The sequence below is a fragment of the Drosophila miranda genome (assembly GCF_003369915.1).
Source record: "Drosophila miranda strain MSH22 chromosome Y unlocalized genomic scaffold, D.miranda_PacBio2.1 Contig_Y2_pilon, whole genome shotgun sequence".
In the NCBI taxonomy this organism is placed as follows: Eukaryota; Metazoa; Arthropoda; class Insecta; order Diptera; family Drosophilidae; genus Drosophila; species Drosophila miranda.
The window spans coordinates 22,769,922-22,788,130 of record NW_022881614.1 but is presented as its reverse complement, the minus strand read 5'-3'; the positions used below and the strand labels follow the sequence as shown (position 1 = coordinate 22,788,130).

At 48.8% G+C, this 18,209-nt stretch overlaps 1 protein-coding gene, 1 long non-coding RNA gene and 2 pseudogenes across 4 annotated transcripts; 2 read left to right on the top strand and 2 right to left on the bottom strand.

Moving 5' to 3' along the window:
* The first annotated feature begins 8 nt into the window (after positions 1–8).
* On the top strand, positions 9–575 carry LOC117192504 (annotated as a pseudogene).
* On the bottom strand, positions 517–3,378 carry LOC117193889 (annotated as a pseudogene).
* A 7,720-nt stretch (positions 3,379–11,098) lies between these two features.
* LOC117192513 lies at positions 11,099–12,082 on the bottom strand. Of its 3 annotated transcripts, none has more exons than XR_004474357.1 (2): positions 11,721–12,082; positions 11,099–11,667 (listed from the first exon to the last, which is right to left on the bottom strand). It is a non-coding gene; the product is annotated as an uncharacterized LOC117192513 (long non-coding RNA). The 3 variants fall into 3 exon arrangements; XR_004474356.1 differs by having other exon boundaries at positions 11,708–12,081; XR_004474355.1 differs by having other exon boundaries at positions 11,099–11,658; positions 11,708–12,076.
* A 167-nt stretch (positions 12,083–12,249) lies between these two features.
* On the top strand, positions 12,250–14,471 carry LOC117192489. Its single transcript, XM_033397192.1, has 2 exons — positions 12,250–14,360; positions 14,418–14,471. The coding sequence occupies exon 1, from the start codon at positions 12,768–12,770 to the stop codon at positions 14,121–14,123; it is 1,356 nt and encodes a 451-aa protein (XP_033253083.1). The 5' UTR covers positions 12,250–12,767; the 3' UTR covers positions 14,124–14,360; positions 14,418–14,471.
* Positions 14,472–18,209: the final 3,738 nt, after the last annotated feature.

The window sequence follows — 18,209 nt, the reverse complement described above, 5'->3', positions numbered from 1 at the left end:
CTGTACAGCTGTTTATTGAAAATTACTTTACTTCTTATTAAAATCTTTCATATTTTCCGCCATTTACCTCAAGTAGTTCAACTGTTTAAATAGAGGGACCTTAAGTGAGCTAAGTTAATTTTTGATCTGTATATTTTGGTATATAAGATCTGCGCCGATTTTCTTCAAAAGTTCACAGCAAGTGGGGAAAAAGTGATATACAAAATTACTTAACAAAAACATGCTGCAGGGATTGATTCAGAGGTGAAAATCAACGAAAATTCTTTTGTATGGAACATTAATAACTATTGTTATTTTAGAACCTGCCTGGTGGCATTCAACACGGCACAAACCATCCTAGTGCGCCAGAAGCATGCCTTCGACCGGACCGTGCTCAAGCCGAAGGTCCGCTGCCACTTCCCCAAGCCCCGCGAGGTGAAACGCATCAACGTCCACGCAACGTCCTCGCATGTCCACCCCAGAGGGACGTCGTGTACTGATGCGCAGGATACTGAAGGGCAGACACAATATCTCGCATTAGCCTCTATATCAATAAAGCTTTATTTGGATTTTTACTTTTCATAAAAGTACAGGTAGCTGGTTTAGCATTAATCTTTTTTCATGGAAGACGTTCGCGAATAGAACTGATTGATGCTCTTTGTCAGCCAGCCGGCGTCGTCCTGCTGAAAGACGAACGGCATGTTGCTGCCGGCCTGCGGCCCAGGCTCCGTGAAGAACTTTTGCGGAAGGCTGATGTCTCCACAGGATATAAGGCAATTCACTTGGCACATTCGCTCCAGAGGAATGGCCGGCACGAGATACAGCTTCTCTTTCTCAAAGTCAATGGCACGGACGACACCTGACGGGGAATACGCGAAATGATCAGTGAAATAATCAACTGAAATGGTTGAACTCTGCTTACCTATGCCCAGGCACACGGGCAGATCCTGAGCTTCCAGATGGGCCAAGTAAACCACATTGGCTTCCATTCCAGCGATAATGCTACTCTTATCAAGGTCTTCCTCTGTGGAATGGACGACTTGAATATTCACAAAAGATGAGCTGAGGGGCTCGCAGTCAGTCAGGTGCTTGGCACTGCCCCTCAGGCAGGAGCTGAGGCGGACCAACAGATTGGCGAATCTCATATCCCTGGGACTCATTCGCCAGACTCCCTGCTGTCTAGGTGGGACAACACTGGGCAGCTCGTGGAGCGTGTACTTATGGTTTTTACCCTCAACCATGAACGCCGTATTTTTGTAGACATAGGGACCTTTGACCTTTGAAAGGGTCGACCAGTCGAGTAGCGACTTAAAGTTGTTCATGGGTAAAGTACTCGAGATCTGCACCACATCCGTCGGCTTGATGTAGTCCACCAGCAGAGCCATCAGCTCGAGGCCAAATCCCCTGTTGTAGCCCATCGTGTTGATCAGAAAAGGCATGTTGGCATACTCGGGATTATTTTGGATGTGGCTCATCAGCTGGACCACCGCCTCGAAATACTGCTCGTGGCACATGACGATGTTTGTGTCGCCCACGACGTGAGCCCGATCCGGCTGCTTGTTCAGTAGGAATCCTGGCCCCAGAAGCGGCTCTTCAATGACAGTGCAGGAGACAGTTTGCTGCAAAAAGATCTCCGGCTGGCCAATGTCCAAATCAATGAACAGTAGGCGTGGAAAAGCGTTCAAATGCCGATTGAGCAGATATCGCAGCAGGGTGGACTTGCCGACACCCTTCCCACCGGTTACCATCAGGCGGCTCGTCTTCTGAATCTTCAGCTTTGTCCACTCATAAGGTACTTGAAGGGTGCGTTTTCTGTCCGAGCTCTGGATGTAGCAGTTGAGCAGCATCTCGCTTTGCGAGTGCGGCACATTAGCCCCATTCACCTGGGGGAACAAAATCTGGCTCATGTACTGCTTTAAAGTTTCGAGCATGTTCTGGTCCTTGGTGTTCCTCTGCAAGAGCACAAGGGCATCCTCCTGACTATTGAAGCACCCCTGAAGGTTGTCCAATTGTGCGCACGTAAAGTTCTCAGACAATTTGTCCCATTCAACCTTCTCTTGCATTGGTTTCGCACGCTTTTTCGGAGAAATGCTCACCCAATTGATGCCCTTGGGGAGTAGATGGTCAAGTTTTGACGTTTTTTGGCTCTGAAGCCGTTCACTGTGATCTGACCAGCCAACAGGGTCAACACGGCAGTGCCATAGAGCTCTATGTCCTCTTTGATCACGGCCAGCACATCGTTGCACTTCAGGCTATTCTCAAAGACGCTCAACGCTGGGGGCAGTAAGGTAGATCTACATTGAAATCCTGGCAGTGCTGCATTGATCGGTTAGCCTCGTCTACTTCCATGGCACTTTCATCATCCTCAGTCACTGCTCCTGTTTCCGGCGATGCATGTGGTTCGGTTTCAGTTGGGGACAGATCTTCTTTAACTTCTTCAATAGTGATTAGAGACTCTGCATCTGAGTCCTGCTGTGCTTCTGGTAGAACTTTTATGTCGCAAATCTTTTCATCCTTCAGGGTGCAGGAACCAAGATCCTCGTTGAATAGCTGTGGTTCGGCTTCCGATGACGATAGTGCTTTTGTCTCCGCATCTTGTTGATCTTCCAGTGGAGCTTCGTTAATAGCGAATGGAGAGGCCAAATCCAAGGCCTCTTTATCATCAATTGGTATTTTATATTCTTTATCCGGCTCAATTCCAGCTTCTTTATCGTTGATGGATTGGATAGTCGATTCCTGAGTTTTAATTCCACAGTCATGCCCATCGGTGAGCTCTTCTATGGTTGCGGATTTCTCATCGTTGTAGAAAATGACGATCTTTTGAATGGATCCCGTCACAAATAAACGGTTTGTTGATTGAGCGTTCTTATTTTTAGGAAAGTAAACAAATTTTTTGATTGTTCTTTCAAGTACCATTGGCACCCGCCAGGCAGTCTTAGATTCTATAATAAAACAAAATTAATAGAGAAAAATAGATTGGGACGTTTAGTACTCACGTGTGTATAGAAAAAAATCAGTCTTTTGGTCATCATCAGAGTTACTGTTACTCCCAAGAGGTCCCGCTTCAGAGGACGTATCATGAGATGCTTCCAGGTCCAGCTCGGATTCACTGGAATCCTCTGTGGAATCGGCAATATCACTGGTTTCTTTAGTAAAGCAGTTGTGAATAGTTTAGTTGTTTTATTTTAAGTACATACCATCCTGCAAGTAACGCAATTCCGACCATATTTTATTTGCGACTTCTGTTTTGGGCTCCACACCAATGCCAACATCAGATTTCTTAAATTTTTTTAGACAACCCGCAGTGGTTGTTATCCAGGAGACTGATCGCTTCTTTGGCGCAAAATTATCTGAAGCGTGTGCGGTGCCCTCAGACTCAGCTTCAATGGTGTCCCACATGTTACACTGCTTCACAGCGAGTTTCTTAGTTAATTCTTGGTCCACCTGTTGAGTTTCTCGTTTTAATTTTGTTTTAACAAACATATCAGTCATTTTTCAGTCAAACAAAAAAACCCGGCGCATGTGAACAGTCGATAAAAAGTAAAACAAATCAGCTGACTTCTCGAATATCGTACGGCTCTCAGAAATATGGCATCTCATTTTAAAAATATACCGTAAATATACTGACGAAATCAAGTTATATTTTACATATTCCTCGTTTTTGATATTCCATGGAATATTACTAGCTATATAGATAATTTAGTCATGCCCACATCATTTTATCCGATTAATGAATCTATTTTCTTCAAGGTTGGTTAGTTTTTAGTCCTTGCTTTTATTGCATTTTGTGTAAAAAAAGGTTTTAGCGAAAATGGTCAAACAAATGAAACGTAATAAAACGTAAGAGAAAAATCGTTCCAATTGCTCAATTTCTTTATTCCGTTGAATAATGTTGACTAACTAAAACGTTTAGCTTTGCCCATATAATTTCAGGCTATTAATGAATACATTTTTTACCTGATTGACTACTTTTAAGTACCCTGACTTTTATTGTATAGTGTATAAAACAAGGTTTAAGCAAAAAGGGTCAACAAAAAAACAGTGGCAACGTAAGTGAGTGTGAAATGTCAGTCAACCGGAGTGTGGGCACAGGTATACCCTATTTCGTTGAAATATATGAAGAAACTGTTTTTCCAAGCTGTTTCAAGACGCAATTTGGACGGTTTTCTAAGGGTTAAACTACAAAGAGAGTGAGAGCGCTCTAACTGCGATTGCCCACTCGGAGAACGGCGTCGTTTCATGCTAGGGCGGCGTAACCTCGTTTCCGATCACCATGAAGAGTCTTCGTTTGCGTGTCGACGAAATCACAACGACAATTAGCAGTTGCAGCCGGCCGCGCTTAAACCCGTATTACCCATTACATTGTACTCTATACGCGATTAAGATTAAAGTTTAAGTTGATTGAAGTCCAAATGAATAAATCTCGAATTGTCTATATCGTGTAGTACATTATTAAACGCAAAGATTTCCCAGAGCATTTCTGCTCAACATTGAAATCTCGTATCGAGGATTTCACAACATTTTTGGTGGCCCATGTGGGAACCGCGTTTAATTCGTACGATACGCATATGATTCTACCTCGTTCCGCGTTCAGTTAAATGTACAAATAAAATCATATTTTACCGGCTGCAACTGTAAACGGCAAACACAACGCAAACCAACGGTTTATCCAACAGCCGCTATCTCTCGCACGAAGCAGGGACAAAGAAGACCAGACGATAGCTCTGCGCCTGGACAGTAGCACACAACAACAACACAAGCCGACGGTTAGACAGCAGCCTCTCTCTCGTGCAAAGCAGAGACCAAGAGACCAACGAGCGTTCTGTTGCTGCACATCATCTCTAGACACAAGGCCTCAACTCAACGCTCACAGTAGCACAGTTACTGCTCTCCGCTCGGACAACACCAACAACAACGACTCGCAAGTTCTCTTAAGCTACGCTTTAAGCAAGGAGAAGCACTCCCGAGTACCAGAGTAAGTGTTTCGTTGTGGGTATTTTGTACAAGGTCAAAGAGAGTGCAACTAAGGGTGAGAAAGGTACATACACATATATGAGCAACATGTCAACAGCCGAGTCCCACGACCTCGAAGCCGATCCTCAGGTGGAGATCGACAATCTCAGTGTTATTCAGACAAATCTCATTGCGAGGGTTAATCAAACGGTGCGTAATTTCAGAAAGGATGGCGCAGATCGGAAAACAAAAGCTTATTTTCAAACGCGCTGACAAACTTTGCAACGGTTCTTAGGTGAATTTGAGCAAAATCATCAACGTTTACTAATACTTCGATGTCCAAGTACGCATAGTTATGTGTCCAGCGAAGTGGCCTTTCGCTTTGATGAAGACTATACAACGGCATTCAGCATCATATCAGAGGCCTACGAAAATGTATGTCCAAGAGCACCACCGGTACAGCAGAATCCGGAGCTAGCAAATCCATCTGTATCATCAGTGCAATTGCCCAAGCTACCTGTACCGACATTTACAGGCAAGTTTGTGGATTGGCCGGCATTTCACGATGCAGTTGTTCAACTCATCCATAACAACCAGAAACTGTCCGACGTCCAAAGGTTTCATTTCCTGAAGCAAGATCTTCCCTCGGATCGCGACGAGGATATTCAGCAGATGGCGCTTGCGGGAAATATTTATGCAACAGCTTGGAGTCTCGTCCTCAAGCGATACGACAACAAACGGCTGCAGTTTATGTACCATATGAACGGTTTGTATCACTTGCCACAGTTGACAAAGGAGCAGTCTGCTGATATAAAACATATGCTTAATGTTGCGACGGTTTGTCTCAATGCTTTCAAGAATCTAGATGTTCAGCATTGGATGGCTCATCATCTCACTTCCAGACTGCCAAGCACGACACTGCAAGCTTGGAGCTCCATCTCGGTAGCTCTGCCGAACTTGCCACATTTTCTCAGCTACAATCATTTCTCAACGACCGTCTCGTCAGCATCGATGTGTTCGAAAATCGAGGCCACTCCACGACGCGGACACCTGTGCCGCAGCCTGTCAATCAAAGGCACCCGAAGAAGTCAGTTGGCAACGTAACATACAAGGGCAACAGTTTCCACGCCAAGACTGCGGTTGCCGAACACACTCGCTGCCCTCACTGTAGCGACAGTCACAATCTTCGGCATTGCCCGGACCTTTTGTCCAAGGACTGCTTTGCAAGGAAAGCCATCGTCGATCATGCAAAGGCATGCCTCAACTGTCTGACCCGTTCCCATGCACTTTCAAAATGTACCAGTAAAAGGAACTGCACGCAGTGTGGTCAAAGACACCATACACTGCTGCAATTCCCAACTCCTGCTCAGGTGGCAACACAGCCTCACGCAGCCTCCCATAGCGCTCGTTCCGGTAACTCCTGGCAGTATACAACGAGCGACTCATCTGGCAGGGCTACACCTACGCAACTCTACGCTAGGACCCCACTTCCTACTCAGAGCACTGCACAGCCTCTCCCGGTTGTTCCCAACACTAGTTCCGGTGGTCATTCACAGTCTGCAGCGACCGACTCGTCTGTGAGAACACACTCTGCGCAACTAGTCTCCGCTACGGCAACGCATCACGGACCCAGCACTGTCCTTCTAGCCACTGCCCTGGTCACAATCCACAACAACCACACTGGCCAATCAGCTGTGGTACGTGCGTTAGTGGATTCAGGCTCGGAAGGAACCCTCATTACAGAGCACACAGTGCAGGCTCTCAACCTCAAGCGGCATCCAATTTCGGCAGAAATCGCTGGAGTTGGGACCACCTCCAAGAACAGGTGTACCTACACTACAGAATTGTCATTAAGTTCTTGTACTTCGCAGTTTTGTACTACCATTGATACTGCGTTTATACTTAAAACGCTTACATCGCAATTACCTTCAAAATCCATCAAATTGCAGCAATGTCCTCATTTGAACGGAATAGAACTCGCCGATCCCAGGTTCTACAAATCACAACGGATTGATCTGCTGGGAGCGGACGTAATCCCACAGATCCTGCTTTCAGATATCCGCAGAGGAAAGGAGAACCAACCAATTGCACAGCACACCCAGCTTGGCTGGATAGTCTTTGGTCGAGCCACTTCCACACGCTCACACGCTGTCACCATTAGATGTCACCACAACAGGCTAGAGAATCTCGTCCAGAAATTCTTCGAAATGGAGCATCTCGGTTCTGCAAAACAGCTCACACCGGAAGAGCGATGGTGCGAGGAGCATTTTAAACGAACTCACATCCGTCAACGAAACGGCAAGTATTTGGTACGGTTACCACTTAAGCGTTTGTTTGACCCTTCGCAGGTGCTAGGCAAATCACGTCAAATCGCGATTAATCGATTCCAAATGCTTCAACGAAGATTCCAAAGGCAGCCGGAGCTGCAAGCCAAATATTCGGAAGTCATGAAGGAGTACTTTCAACTAGGCCAGGTGACTAAAGTAACAACCAAGGAGCAGCAGCATTGCATCATTAGCAAGGAGAATGGAATCGAGTCCACATGTTGCACCTTGCCTCATCACGCAGTATTCAAAGAGGAAAGTGTCACTACTAAGGTTAGAGTAGTATATGACGCCTCCTGTAAAACGTCAAACGGAAAATCGCTCAATGACTTCCTATGCACCGGACCAGCGCTCCAAAACGATCTAGCCGGCGTGGTCCTGAATTGGCGTTTCCATCGTTTTGTTTTTGCTGCCGACATTCAGAAGATGTATAGATGCATTGACATGAATGCAGAGGATTCGCAATATCAACGCATCTTTTGGCATGACGAACACAACCAAGTAGCTGAGTATTATCTCAACACAGTTACGTTTGGAACCGCTTCAGCTCCTTACACAGCCATTCGTGTCATACATCAACTGGCGCAGGATGAACGCGACCGATACCCACTCGCGGAAAGGGTCCTTCGACACAAAATATACGTTGACGACGTACAAAGCGGAGCTTCCACTCGCGAAGGAGCATTAGAAATTCAAAATCAATTGATCGGAGCCTTACGATCAGCAGGAATGGAGCTTCGAAAGTGGTCTGCGAATGACGCTTCTCTGCTACAAGAAATACCTCCAGACCATTTATCTCATAAGACATTATTAGAGTTTGAGTAACAAGATCCGTTAAGACCTTAGGCCTCTATTGGCATCCACATCAAGACTATTTTGGGTTCAAGATAAATTTTGAAATCAGTCACGCACATACTAAACGTTCTTTACTTTCCACAGTCGCCCGACTGTACGACCCATTAGGTTTCATCACGCCCTGTGTCATGACCGCGAAGGCGATACTCAAGGACTCATGGATGGCCCGCATCAAACGCAACGATGGCAGCCTAGCACAACTGGACTGGGATGAACCGCTGCCAACCGAACTGCTTGATAGATGGCAGGGATTCATACAGAACTTGCCATATGTCGAGCAAATTCAAGTACCACGATGGCTGCGCTTCAACATCCACGAGCTTGCGTCATTACAGCTACATGTTTTCTGCGATGGATCATCACTGGCGTATGCAGCATGTGCATATATTCGTGCAGAGCTACCAAACGGAATGATTCAAACTCATTTGCTAGCTGCACGCAGTCGAGTCACACCCACGAAACCGATCACAATTCCACGAGTCGAACTTTCGGGTGCGCTGCTGGCAGTTAAACTGGCAAAATGGATCCGGGACCAACTTCGCACTGCAGGACCACCTATGGCAACCTTCTATTGGTCAGATGCTACTATCGTTTTGTTTTGGATAAATGGAGATCCCCACCGATGGCAAACCTTTGTGTCAAATCGCGTTGGACAGATTTTGGAGCATAGTACATCAACTCAGTGGAGACATGTACCTACTGCGGTAAACCCAGCGGACTGCGCAACTCGTGGCTTAACACCACAAGAGTTAGCAGTACATCCATTATGGTGGTCTGGACCATCATGGCTACAGCAGCCGGAAAGCCAATGGCCGGCAAACGGAGTTCCCAGTCAGGACATCGACAGGACTATAATCGAGGAGAAACCATCAGTTTTGTTCCAAAATGCTGTGCAAGTCTCGGAGGCTCCAGAAGCCTTCATCCAAAACTCGTCCTCATACGACAGGTTAATATCAGTCATGGCATATGTTCTACGGTTTATACATAACATTCAAGCCAAAGGGGACAAACTGTCTGGACCACTGAGTGTGCAGGAGCTCGACAACGCTTTAATTCATCTCGTTCGCAGCATTCAACAGGAGGTCTACGCGACAGAGATATTGAGGTTGAAGGGAAACAAGGCACTATCGGGCACACACAAGCTGTGTCAATTATCCCCATTTCTAGATGACCAACAAATTCTACGAGTCAGAGGTCGACTGCGAAATGCAATGCACCTTCCGATAAGCCAGCGACAACCAATAATCATTCCCAATCATCATCATTTTACCGATCTCGTCGTGCGTAATGCCCACCGTCTCGCACTCCACGGCGGCACCGAATTAACGCTGGCCAATATTCGACACAAATTCAGGATAGTCAACGGAAAACAAACTGTTAAACGCATTCTTCGACAATGCGTCCGATGTTTTCGTCACCGATCGAAACCAGCAGCACAATTGATGGCCGATCTTCCCCTACATAGAGTCAATCCGCCAACTCGTGCATTCATCGCCACCGGAGTGGACTATACAGGCGCGTTCGAAATTCAAGCATCCAGATTCCGTGGACACACAAACTACAAGGCGTATATCGCAGTTTTCACCACCGAACACTTTCTCATGGCCCTACAACGTTTCATCGCGCGTCGGGGCTACTGTCAACACATGTATAGCGACTGCGGCACGAACTTCATTGGTGCCGACCGGGCTCTTCAAACCTGGCAAATACATTTGAAACGAGAGCTACCCACAACTGTAATACCTGCTTTAGCGGCCCGAAACGTCCAATGGCATTTTAATCCACCGCATAGTCCTAATTTCGGAGGCCTTTGGGAGGCAAATGTAAAGTCTGTCAAAACACATCTCTATCGAGCCTTTTCAGGATATAAAATGACCTATGAACAACTTGCTACCGTGCTAACACAAATTGAAGCCTGTTTAAATTCCCGGCCATTATGTCCACTAAGCGCGGAGCCGGAGGACCTAGCTGTCCTCACCCCGGCACATTTTCTTATTGGAGATTCATTATTAGCACCGCCGGATGTAACGACAAGGGTTGTTCCACTTACAGTCCAATTTCTGGAAGGACAGAAAACGATCCGGCAATTTTGGAAACGTTGGAGTTCGGATTGGCTATCACATCTTCAAGCCCGTCCAAAGTGGCGACATGAAACCGACAATCTACAAGTCAGCGATCTAGTAATTGTCAAGGATGACCGACTGCCACCCAACGAGTGGAAACTGGGAAGGATAATAGAAGTTTACCCTGGAGTTGACAGTTTAGTCAGAGTCGCAACTGTTAAAACAGCATCAGGCGTATACAAACGATCGGTCTCTAAACTATGTCGGCTACCGGTGCCACAGACCTCAGAATAATCCTACCACCGTTGCTAGCTCTATTCGACCATACATGTACCATAACGAACACTTTATTTATTCACAGAGCATTCACATGTGACATCCTTTGGTTTCTAATACTGGTCCCAGTATTGGGGCGGCATGGACGGTTTTCTAAGGGTTAAACTACAAAGAGAGTGAGAGCGCTCTAACTGCGATTGCCCACTCGGAGAACGGCGTCGTTTCATGCTAGGGCGGCGTAACCTCGTTTCCGATCACCATGAAGAGTCTTTCGTTTGCGTTTCGACGAAATCACAACGACAATTAGCAGTTGCAGCCGGCCGCGCTTAAACCCGTATTACCCATTACATTGTACTCTATACGCGATTAAGATTAAAGTTTAAGTTGATTGAAGTCCAAATGAATAAATCTCGAATTGTCTATATCGTGTAGTACATTATTAAACGCAAAGATTCCCCAGAGCATTTCTGCTCAACATTGAAATCTCGTATCGAGGATTTCACAACACAATTAATATAGAAATGATCTCAGATTGTTATGTTTTGGACATTTTAATGCAAATGATTAGGGTCTTGTAAATATATCTCGATCCCGATACCCATGCTTGGTTTCTGTAAGAAGACCAAAACCTGCAAAATATCGTTGAAATACCTTTAAAACAGAAACTGACTAGTTTTGGCCTTTATTGGTGCATTAGATGACAAACATTTTTTCGGTTCTTGAACATCCATTTCCCAGGGTATGCAAAATGTTGCTCAATCCGCGCAATGTTGTGGAACAATGCTGCTCGATTTCACGGCACATGAGTCTGGCCCTTACAAATTAATGTTGCCAGCAACATAAAACGTATGAAAACGTAAGTGGGGATGGAATGCAAGGGACATTGTTGAGCTGAAAAGGACATTGTATCCCCGAAAAATTCCCTCAATTTGAGAAAATTTCCCACCACAAAATAGAGAGTAAGTCCCAAAAAAAGAGAGCAAGTCCCAATAAAATATACGCTCTCACTCTAAAAAATACCGAAAATGTATAATATTCCTCGTTTTTTATCTTCCGTCGAATATTCCCAGCTAAATCGAACATTTAGCTCAACCCACATAATTTTATGCCCTATGGGCGCGATGCCTACTGAGCTTTACTCTGGACTCCTGGCCCGAGCAGACCGTGTCCAAACCCAAGAAGGTCGTCAATCAGGATTTTAAAGCAATCTGCCATGGCTGAATTAATTTGGGGTTTGTCACTCAAACTCCAACTCACTCATAACACTCACGAAGCTCCCGGGGTGAGTTTCTCTCCTCCTCTCACCGGCCCAAGATGGATGGTGACGGAGTTGCCATGTCAAGCAACTGAGTTGCCTGCACCGCGCGAGTATGCGGTTGGCCGTTTTAAGGCCCGACATAATGCACCAGTTGCCCCAGCTTCTTTAGGATGAGCTCCACGTTTTTCTGTATGTCTATTTTCCTGATCAGAGCAACAGCTGCTGACCAGGGCTACAAGACGGCGATAGCCTACTCATCGCAGGCGTGTCCCACCGTCAGAGGGTGCTGCTACGTAGCACGTAGAGGAAGACGAGCACCGGCAGATGGCGCTGCATCATACATCCTAGAAGTATACCACGACTTTTCGGCCCCCTCACCATGGGTCTATAGGATGTGGCAAAGTGGTATTTATGGGGATATTTAGAGGCTCACACTGCACATCGGCGCTTTCTGAGGCCATCGGGTACACAACGGGTCCCGGAGCTGTCCTCCTGCCAACCCCAGCGCTACGGCGGCGTACCCTTTACCATACCGAGAAGCGGCGGTATAACCCCAGCGACTATCGTCTGGATGAAATTCCCGGCCATCGCGGGATGCCCAGGATAAGCCTTTATAGTGGACCCATCGGTGCCATAGGCGCCTTGGTAGGTACTATACCGCCCGTAACACCGAGACCAGTAAGGTGTTACGTACGACCCACTGGAACCCCCCTTACGTACATTAGACTGTGGGCTGACGGCGTCGGCATTCTATGACCTGAGTAGGCAGGCTGAACCCCTGTTGAAATGGCTCATAGGTTAATGTCTCCACCGCCCCCGTCTCGTTAAAACCTTGGCAGGCCTCGTTTAACGCTTCCTGGCCGTCCCACTATGGTGGTTGCGTAGGCTTGGTTGATTCATATCCCAACTAGCACCGATCTGGCTCTGAACCCTGGTGCTCATAAGGCCCAGGGTCAACCCTCGCATGGACCTCACTCCACGGAAAGACACCCATGGGATCACCACGGTGACTACGTACTGCGGCCAGGAATAACGAACTCGAGTGGAGATTCTTTTTACATGGACAACACCCCCCACACACCAAACACACAGATAGAGAAGATGACTGAGGACGCAGTCTTTGGTAGGCGCAACGCCCTTACCAGATCCCCACCACCGTCAGCACCTGCGAAAGCTCAGGGATCGAGCATGTTCAAGCCCGGCCCGGATGGCAAAGAGAAGGAGCGACCGCACTCTGACCCATTAGAGCTGCTAAAAAACCTGGGTACTCGGGCCAATGAGCTGGTCAAGAGGATGAACGACCAGCGGCATGTGGACAACGTGATGAAAGATTTAGCCCTGAGAGTGGTAACCCTTCAGGCCCTGGTGGTCAAGAATTTCGAGAAGCTGCACACCAGGACAATTGAGACCGCCACCACTGGTACCCAAACAGCTGCGAAGCCGCCACACACCGGCTCAAAGAGGCTGCGCGAGTCGCCTCAAATGGCTGCGGAGCCCACAAAGAGGCAGAGAGGCACAAAGCTTCAACAAGCGTCGACCCAGCTCAAACCGCCGGCGCAGTCCCAGGATGAACTAACCCCCTCGGGTACAGTGGACCATGGTGCCACCCCAGCCGCTAAGAAACAGCTCAAGTGGCAGCAGGTGGGCCCTAGGGTAAGGAAAAAAAGGGAGCCCCGTGAGCGCGAGCCAAGGCCAGACGCAATAATCATTCAACCCCAGGGCGAGCTTAGCTATAGCGACATCCTCCGTATGGTCACCAGGCGCCAGGATGGCAAGCTTCAGGAGGTAGGGGATAATGTTAACAGATTCCGGAGGACGGCAAAGGGCGAGCTGCTGCTCGAGCTCAACGGCGCGAGCAAAAGCAACACAGCTAAGCTCAAGGAGGATATCAGCGCGGCACTGGGACTGCAGACGGGCATCAGGGCGGTGTCAGAAGAACTCTGCGTGGAGGTCAGGGATCTCGACAGCCTGGTCGAGAAGGAGGACATCGCAGCAGCGATAGCTGCATCGATAGACGCCCCCAGCGTGGACACCAGCGCCATTAAAAGTCTGAGGCCATCGTTCGCTGGTACGCAACTGGCAGTTGTGTGCCTGCCGCCCGTGCAGGCAAGAGCCCTGCTCATGGTGGGGAAACTTAAAGTCGGATGGACAAGCTGTAGGATCCGGGAGCGGACAGCTCAACGACGATGCTACAGGTGTCTGGAGTTTGGGCATCTAGCAATCAGGTGCAAGAGCGCGGTGGATCGCACCGGATGCTGCCTCAGATGCGGCGTGAACGGGCACAAGGCGGCAACCTGTCAAAGCGATCCGCGGTGTTTCATCTGCACCGCTAACAACAGCAATGAGACGAACCATTATGCGGGTAGCAGGAGATGTCCAGCAGCCAGGAGCGTGCCCAGCTTGCCGGCCCAATAATGAAGGTTATGCAGCTCAACCTCAACCACTGCGCTGCGGCTCAAGACCTGCTGAGCCAATCCATAAGAGAATTGGCAATTGACCTCGCCATCCTCAGCGAGCCATATCAAACTAGGGAGTCCCCTGGGTTCATCTTGGATGCCACCAAAAAGGCCGCGATATGGCTATGCGGGGCCACGCCATTGCAGCTTTCCCTCTCAAGCGCTGCTGCTGGGTTTGTGCGCGCCAAGGTCGGAGGTGTGTGGATATACAGCGTCTACCTTGCCCCAAGCCTGACGCTCTCCGAGTTCGCAGGTACTCTAGACAACCTAGCGGCTGATGCTAGAGGACGTCACCCAATAGCCATTGGAGGGACTTCAACGCGTGGGCTGAGGAGTGGGGAAGCGTGGCGACGAATGCGAGAGGTAGAGCTCTGCTGGAGATCATTGCGCCCCTGGACATCGCGCTCCTCAACGAGGGAAACCAGCATACCTTCTCCAGAGCAGGAACAGGATCGGTCATCGACCTTACATTTGTCAGCAGCTCACTTTTTAATTCATCGGGCTGGAGCATCAGCAACATCTACACAGGGAGCGACCACAGGGCAATTATATGGGACACAGGCCAACAGACGTGTAGCTTAGAGACAGCTGCGCCCAGATGGAGATGCTATCGCGCCGAAACGCTCAATACGGCCCTGTTCATGGAGCTTATGTCCAACCTCACGGCGAATGGAAATGCTGAATGCATGGCCAACCATGTCATGGAGCATCTGGAGGCAGCATGCAATGCCACCATGGCGCAGAGGAAGCACTACGGTCGCCACCACCAACCTGTGTTCTGGTGGAACGAGGACATTGCCGCGCTACGCCGGGAATGCAACCAAGCTCGACGCCGCTACCAGCGCTCGCGCGGAAGCACTGCCTTTCCGCAATGGCAATCCACGTTTAGGGACTGCAGAAGGGCCCTCAAGGCGGCCATTAGGGATAGCAAGCGCCAGTGCTTTCTCAAGCTATGCGACTCTGCGGAGCAGGACCCATGGGGAAGGGCGTACAAGTTGTTGACGATTTTACTTTGCGCCAAGAGGCAGGCACCCCCATCGGACCCCGACTCGACAAGATCTATCGTGGAGGAACTCTTTCCGCACAGGGCTGACCACATCGGGGATGTCCGTTGCCTCACACTGCAGCCGCACAGTCAGGCACACATCGAGGAGGTGTCACTCGAGGAAGTCGAAAGCGCAGCCAGGAGCATCAGCCCGAACAAGGCTCCTGGGCCGGACTCTATCCCGAACAGAGCCCTCTTGCTCGCCCTCTCCACGCGTCCGGACATCTTTGCGAAGCTGCTAAATCAGTGCCTTCGGGAAGGAGTGTTCCCTGTGAGGTGGAAAATACAGAAGCTAGTGCTTATTCCCAAGCCAGGCAAGCCGCCGGGGACAGCGTCGTCGTATAGGCCTATCTGCCTGATCGACACCGCGGGTAAACTGCTTGAGAAGGTGGTCTGCGCGCGACTGGAACGCTCCATCGCGGAGGCTGGCGACCTCTCACCGCACCAATACGGCTTTCGCAAGGCCCGATCCACGATAGACGCCGTTCGTAAGGTGGTGGACATTGCCTCCGGTGCAATTGCCGGCACTCGGTGGAAAGGCGGCGGGAAAGAGTACTGCCTAGTAGTCACCCTAGACATTAAGAACGCGTTCAACACGGCGAGGTGGAGCTGCATCCTAAGGGCGCTGGAGAGTTTCGACACACCCAGGTACCTGCAGCGGATGGTACAAAGCTACTTTGAGAGAAGGCTGCTTTTGTACGACACGCAGGCTGGCACGGAGGAATACGAGGTATCGGCAGGCGTCCCGCAGGGTTCAGTGCTTGGCCCCACTCTGTGGAACGCAATGTATGACGGCATCTTGCGACTCAGCCTCCCCCACGGAGTACACATGGTGGGTTTTGCAGACGATGTGGCTGTCCTAGTGGTGGCAAAAGACCTGTCCGTCGTGGAAACGACCTGCAACCAAACGATAGCGCGCATTCAACAATGGCTGGACCTGGTCGGGCTCGAACTCGCACCCCACAAAACAGAGGCAGTGCTGGTATCCAGCCGGAAGAAAGTCGAGACGGCCAACATCTCAGTGGCAGGTACCCCGGTTTCGTCTAAGCGCGCTATCAAATACCTTGGTGTCCTGGTGGACACACGTCTCTGCTTTCGGGAGCACTTGGCCTACATGGGCACGAAGGCGGCGACCACCAACGGTGCGCTCTCGAGGCTAATGCTGAACACCCGAGGACCAAAGCAATGGCGGCGACAACTGCTAACGAGTGTCACGAGATCGGTGATGCTATATGCGGCGCCAATCTGGGCAAAGGCCCTTCGAACAGCGAGCTACGCACGGGGTCTGGCAGCCACGCACCGCCTCTCTTCGATTCGGATCACCAGTGCCTTCCGAACGGCCTCGGACGAGGCAGCACACGTGATCGCGGGCATAGCACCCCTGGAATTCCTGGCGGATGAACGGTCCACATACTACCAGGAAACACATGGCAGAGGAATGGACGCGGCGGCGAAAAGGCAGGTACGCATGGCGTGCAAACAGGAGAGTCTCAGAAGGTGGCAACAGCGCTGGGACACGACCACTAAGGGGCGTTGGACCCACCAGCTTATCCCGTCCATCGACGCGTGGGTAAGCAGGAAGCACGGGCAGGTCAACTTTTACCTGACTCAGCTCCTCAGTGGTCACGGCTGCTTCCGAAGCTACCTTCATCGCTTCGGGCACGCGGACTCCGCAGAATGCTCTTGGTACGGGCACTACGTGGAGGAGGATGCCGAGCATGCGATATTTTCGTGTGGCAGGTTCGCAGCGCAGCGCCAGCGGCTAGAAGAAGCGCTGGGTGGAGCCGTAGTCAAGCAGAGCTTGGTGCCGTGCATGCTCCTGTCCCCGGAAAACTGGGAGGCGACGAGCTGCTTCGCGGCGACCATTATGAGGGAACTGCGCGCTGTTGAGCACCAGACAAGAGTCCAGTTAGTCTAAACGAAGCCTGCACATGTGTGAAGCATTGCTTCACGGCCGTCCCACACATGTTGGGCTTGCATAGCCTAACCTTTAATATAGTTTGCTTTAAGTATAAAATAAGTTGTAAATACAAGCAATTAAATGGACCTTAAAAAAAAAAAAAAAAAACATAATTTTATGCCATTAATGAATTTATTTTCTACTTGACTGGCCTATTCTAAATACTTGCTTTAATTGGATTTCTGTATACCGTTTAAAATTAAAAATAATAGATTGATGAAATTGATCATTATATACCGATATGCAGTCGGTTCAATTTTGACCTAAAAAAATACCAAAAAGTATTAAAAATACCGTAAACGGTCACCCTGTTCCCTGTTTTAATACTGATCTACAATGGACTACTAATCTCCCAACATGGCAAGGTATATGGCCTAGAGAGGTAACAAAATAGAATGAATAGAATAAAGAATTATAGTCTATAATGCATCCAAATGTAACCTCGTGCTAAAACATCCTGCAATGCGCATTCAAGCCAATTGGTTGAGTCACTATCGGAAAACTATCACAGCTATCTAGGGGGCGCCACAAGCCATCCGCTAGTATCATTTGGCGCGATATTTGAAACTGAGAAAACACTGTATTGAAGCGACCAGAACGAAACGTGAATGGAATTTAATTGATGCCATGAGATTCATCATATTTAACACACCCAATAACATCCGTTTACTAATTAGACCTGTCAAAATTTCCATGATGGTCTTTGCCCAAACAAAATCAAATTAAGGCTTAATCGAAGAAAACACCAAGCACTGACATCAGATCAGGCGTGTGACGAACCTAGTGATAATTAGTCCACCTATATCTACAGATGACGTGTGACTGGGTCCCAGTCCAATGTGAGAAGTGCTCCTCTCTGTTTAGGTCTGGTTAAATAGAAACGTGCCCCTTTCTCACATTTTGTCGCCTGTGGGAATGTCGAGAATGAATCAATCGTGAATCAATGAATGAATCTGATTCCCACTCCTCCACGAAAGCCTTCACGGCGATGTTGAACCAACATTACTGTCTCAATTAGAACGAGTGCATTTCCGAGTAAT

Bases quoted from the DNA above. Each gene is read 5' to 3' on its own strand.
- LOC117192489 (XM_033397192.1), top strand. From the start codon at position 12,768: ATGGACAACACCCCCCACACACCAAACACACAGATAGAGAAGATGACT.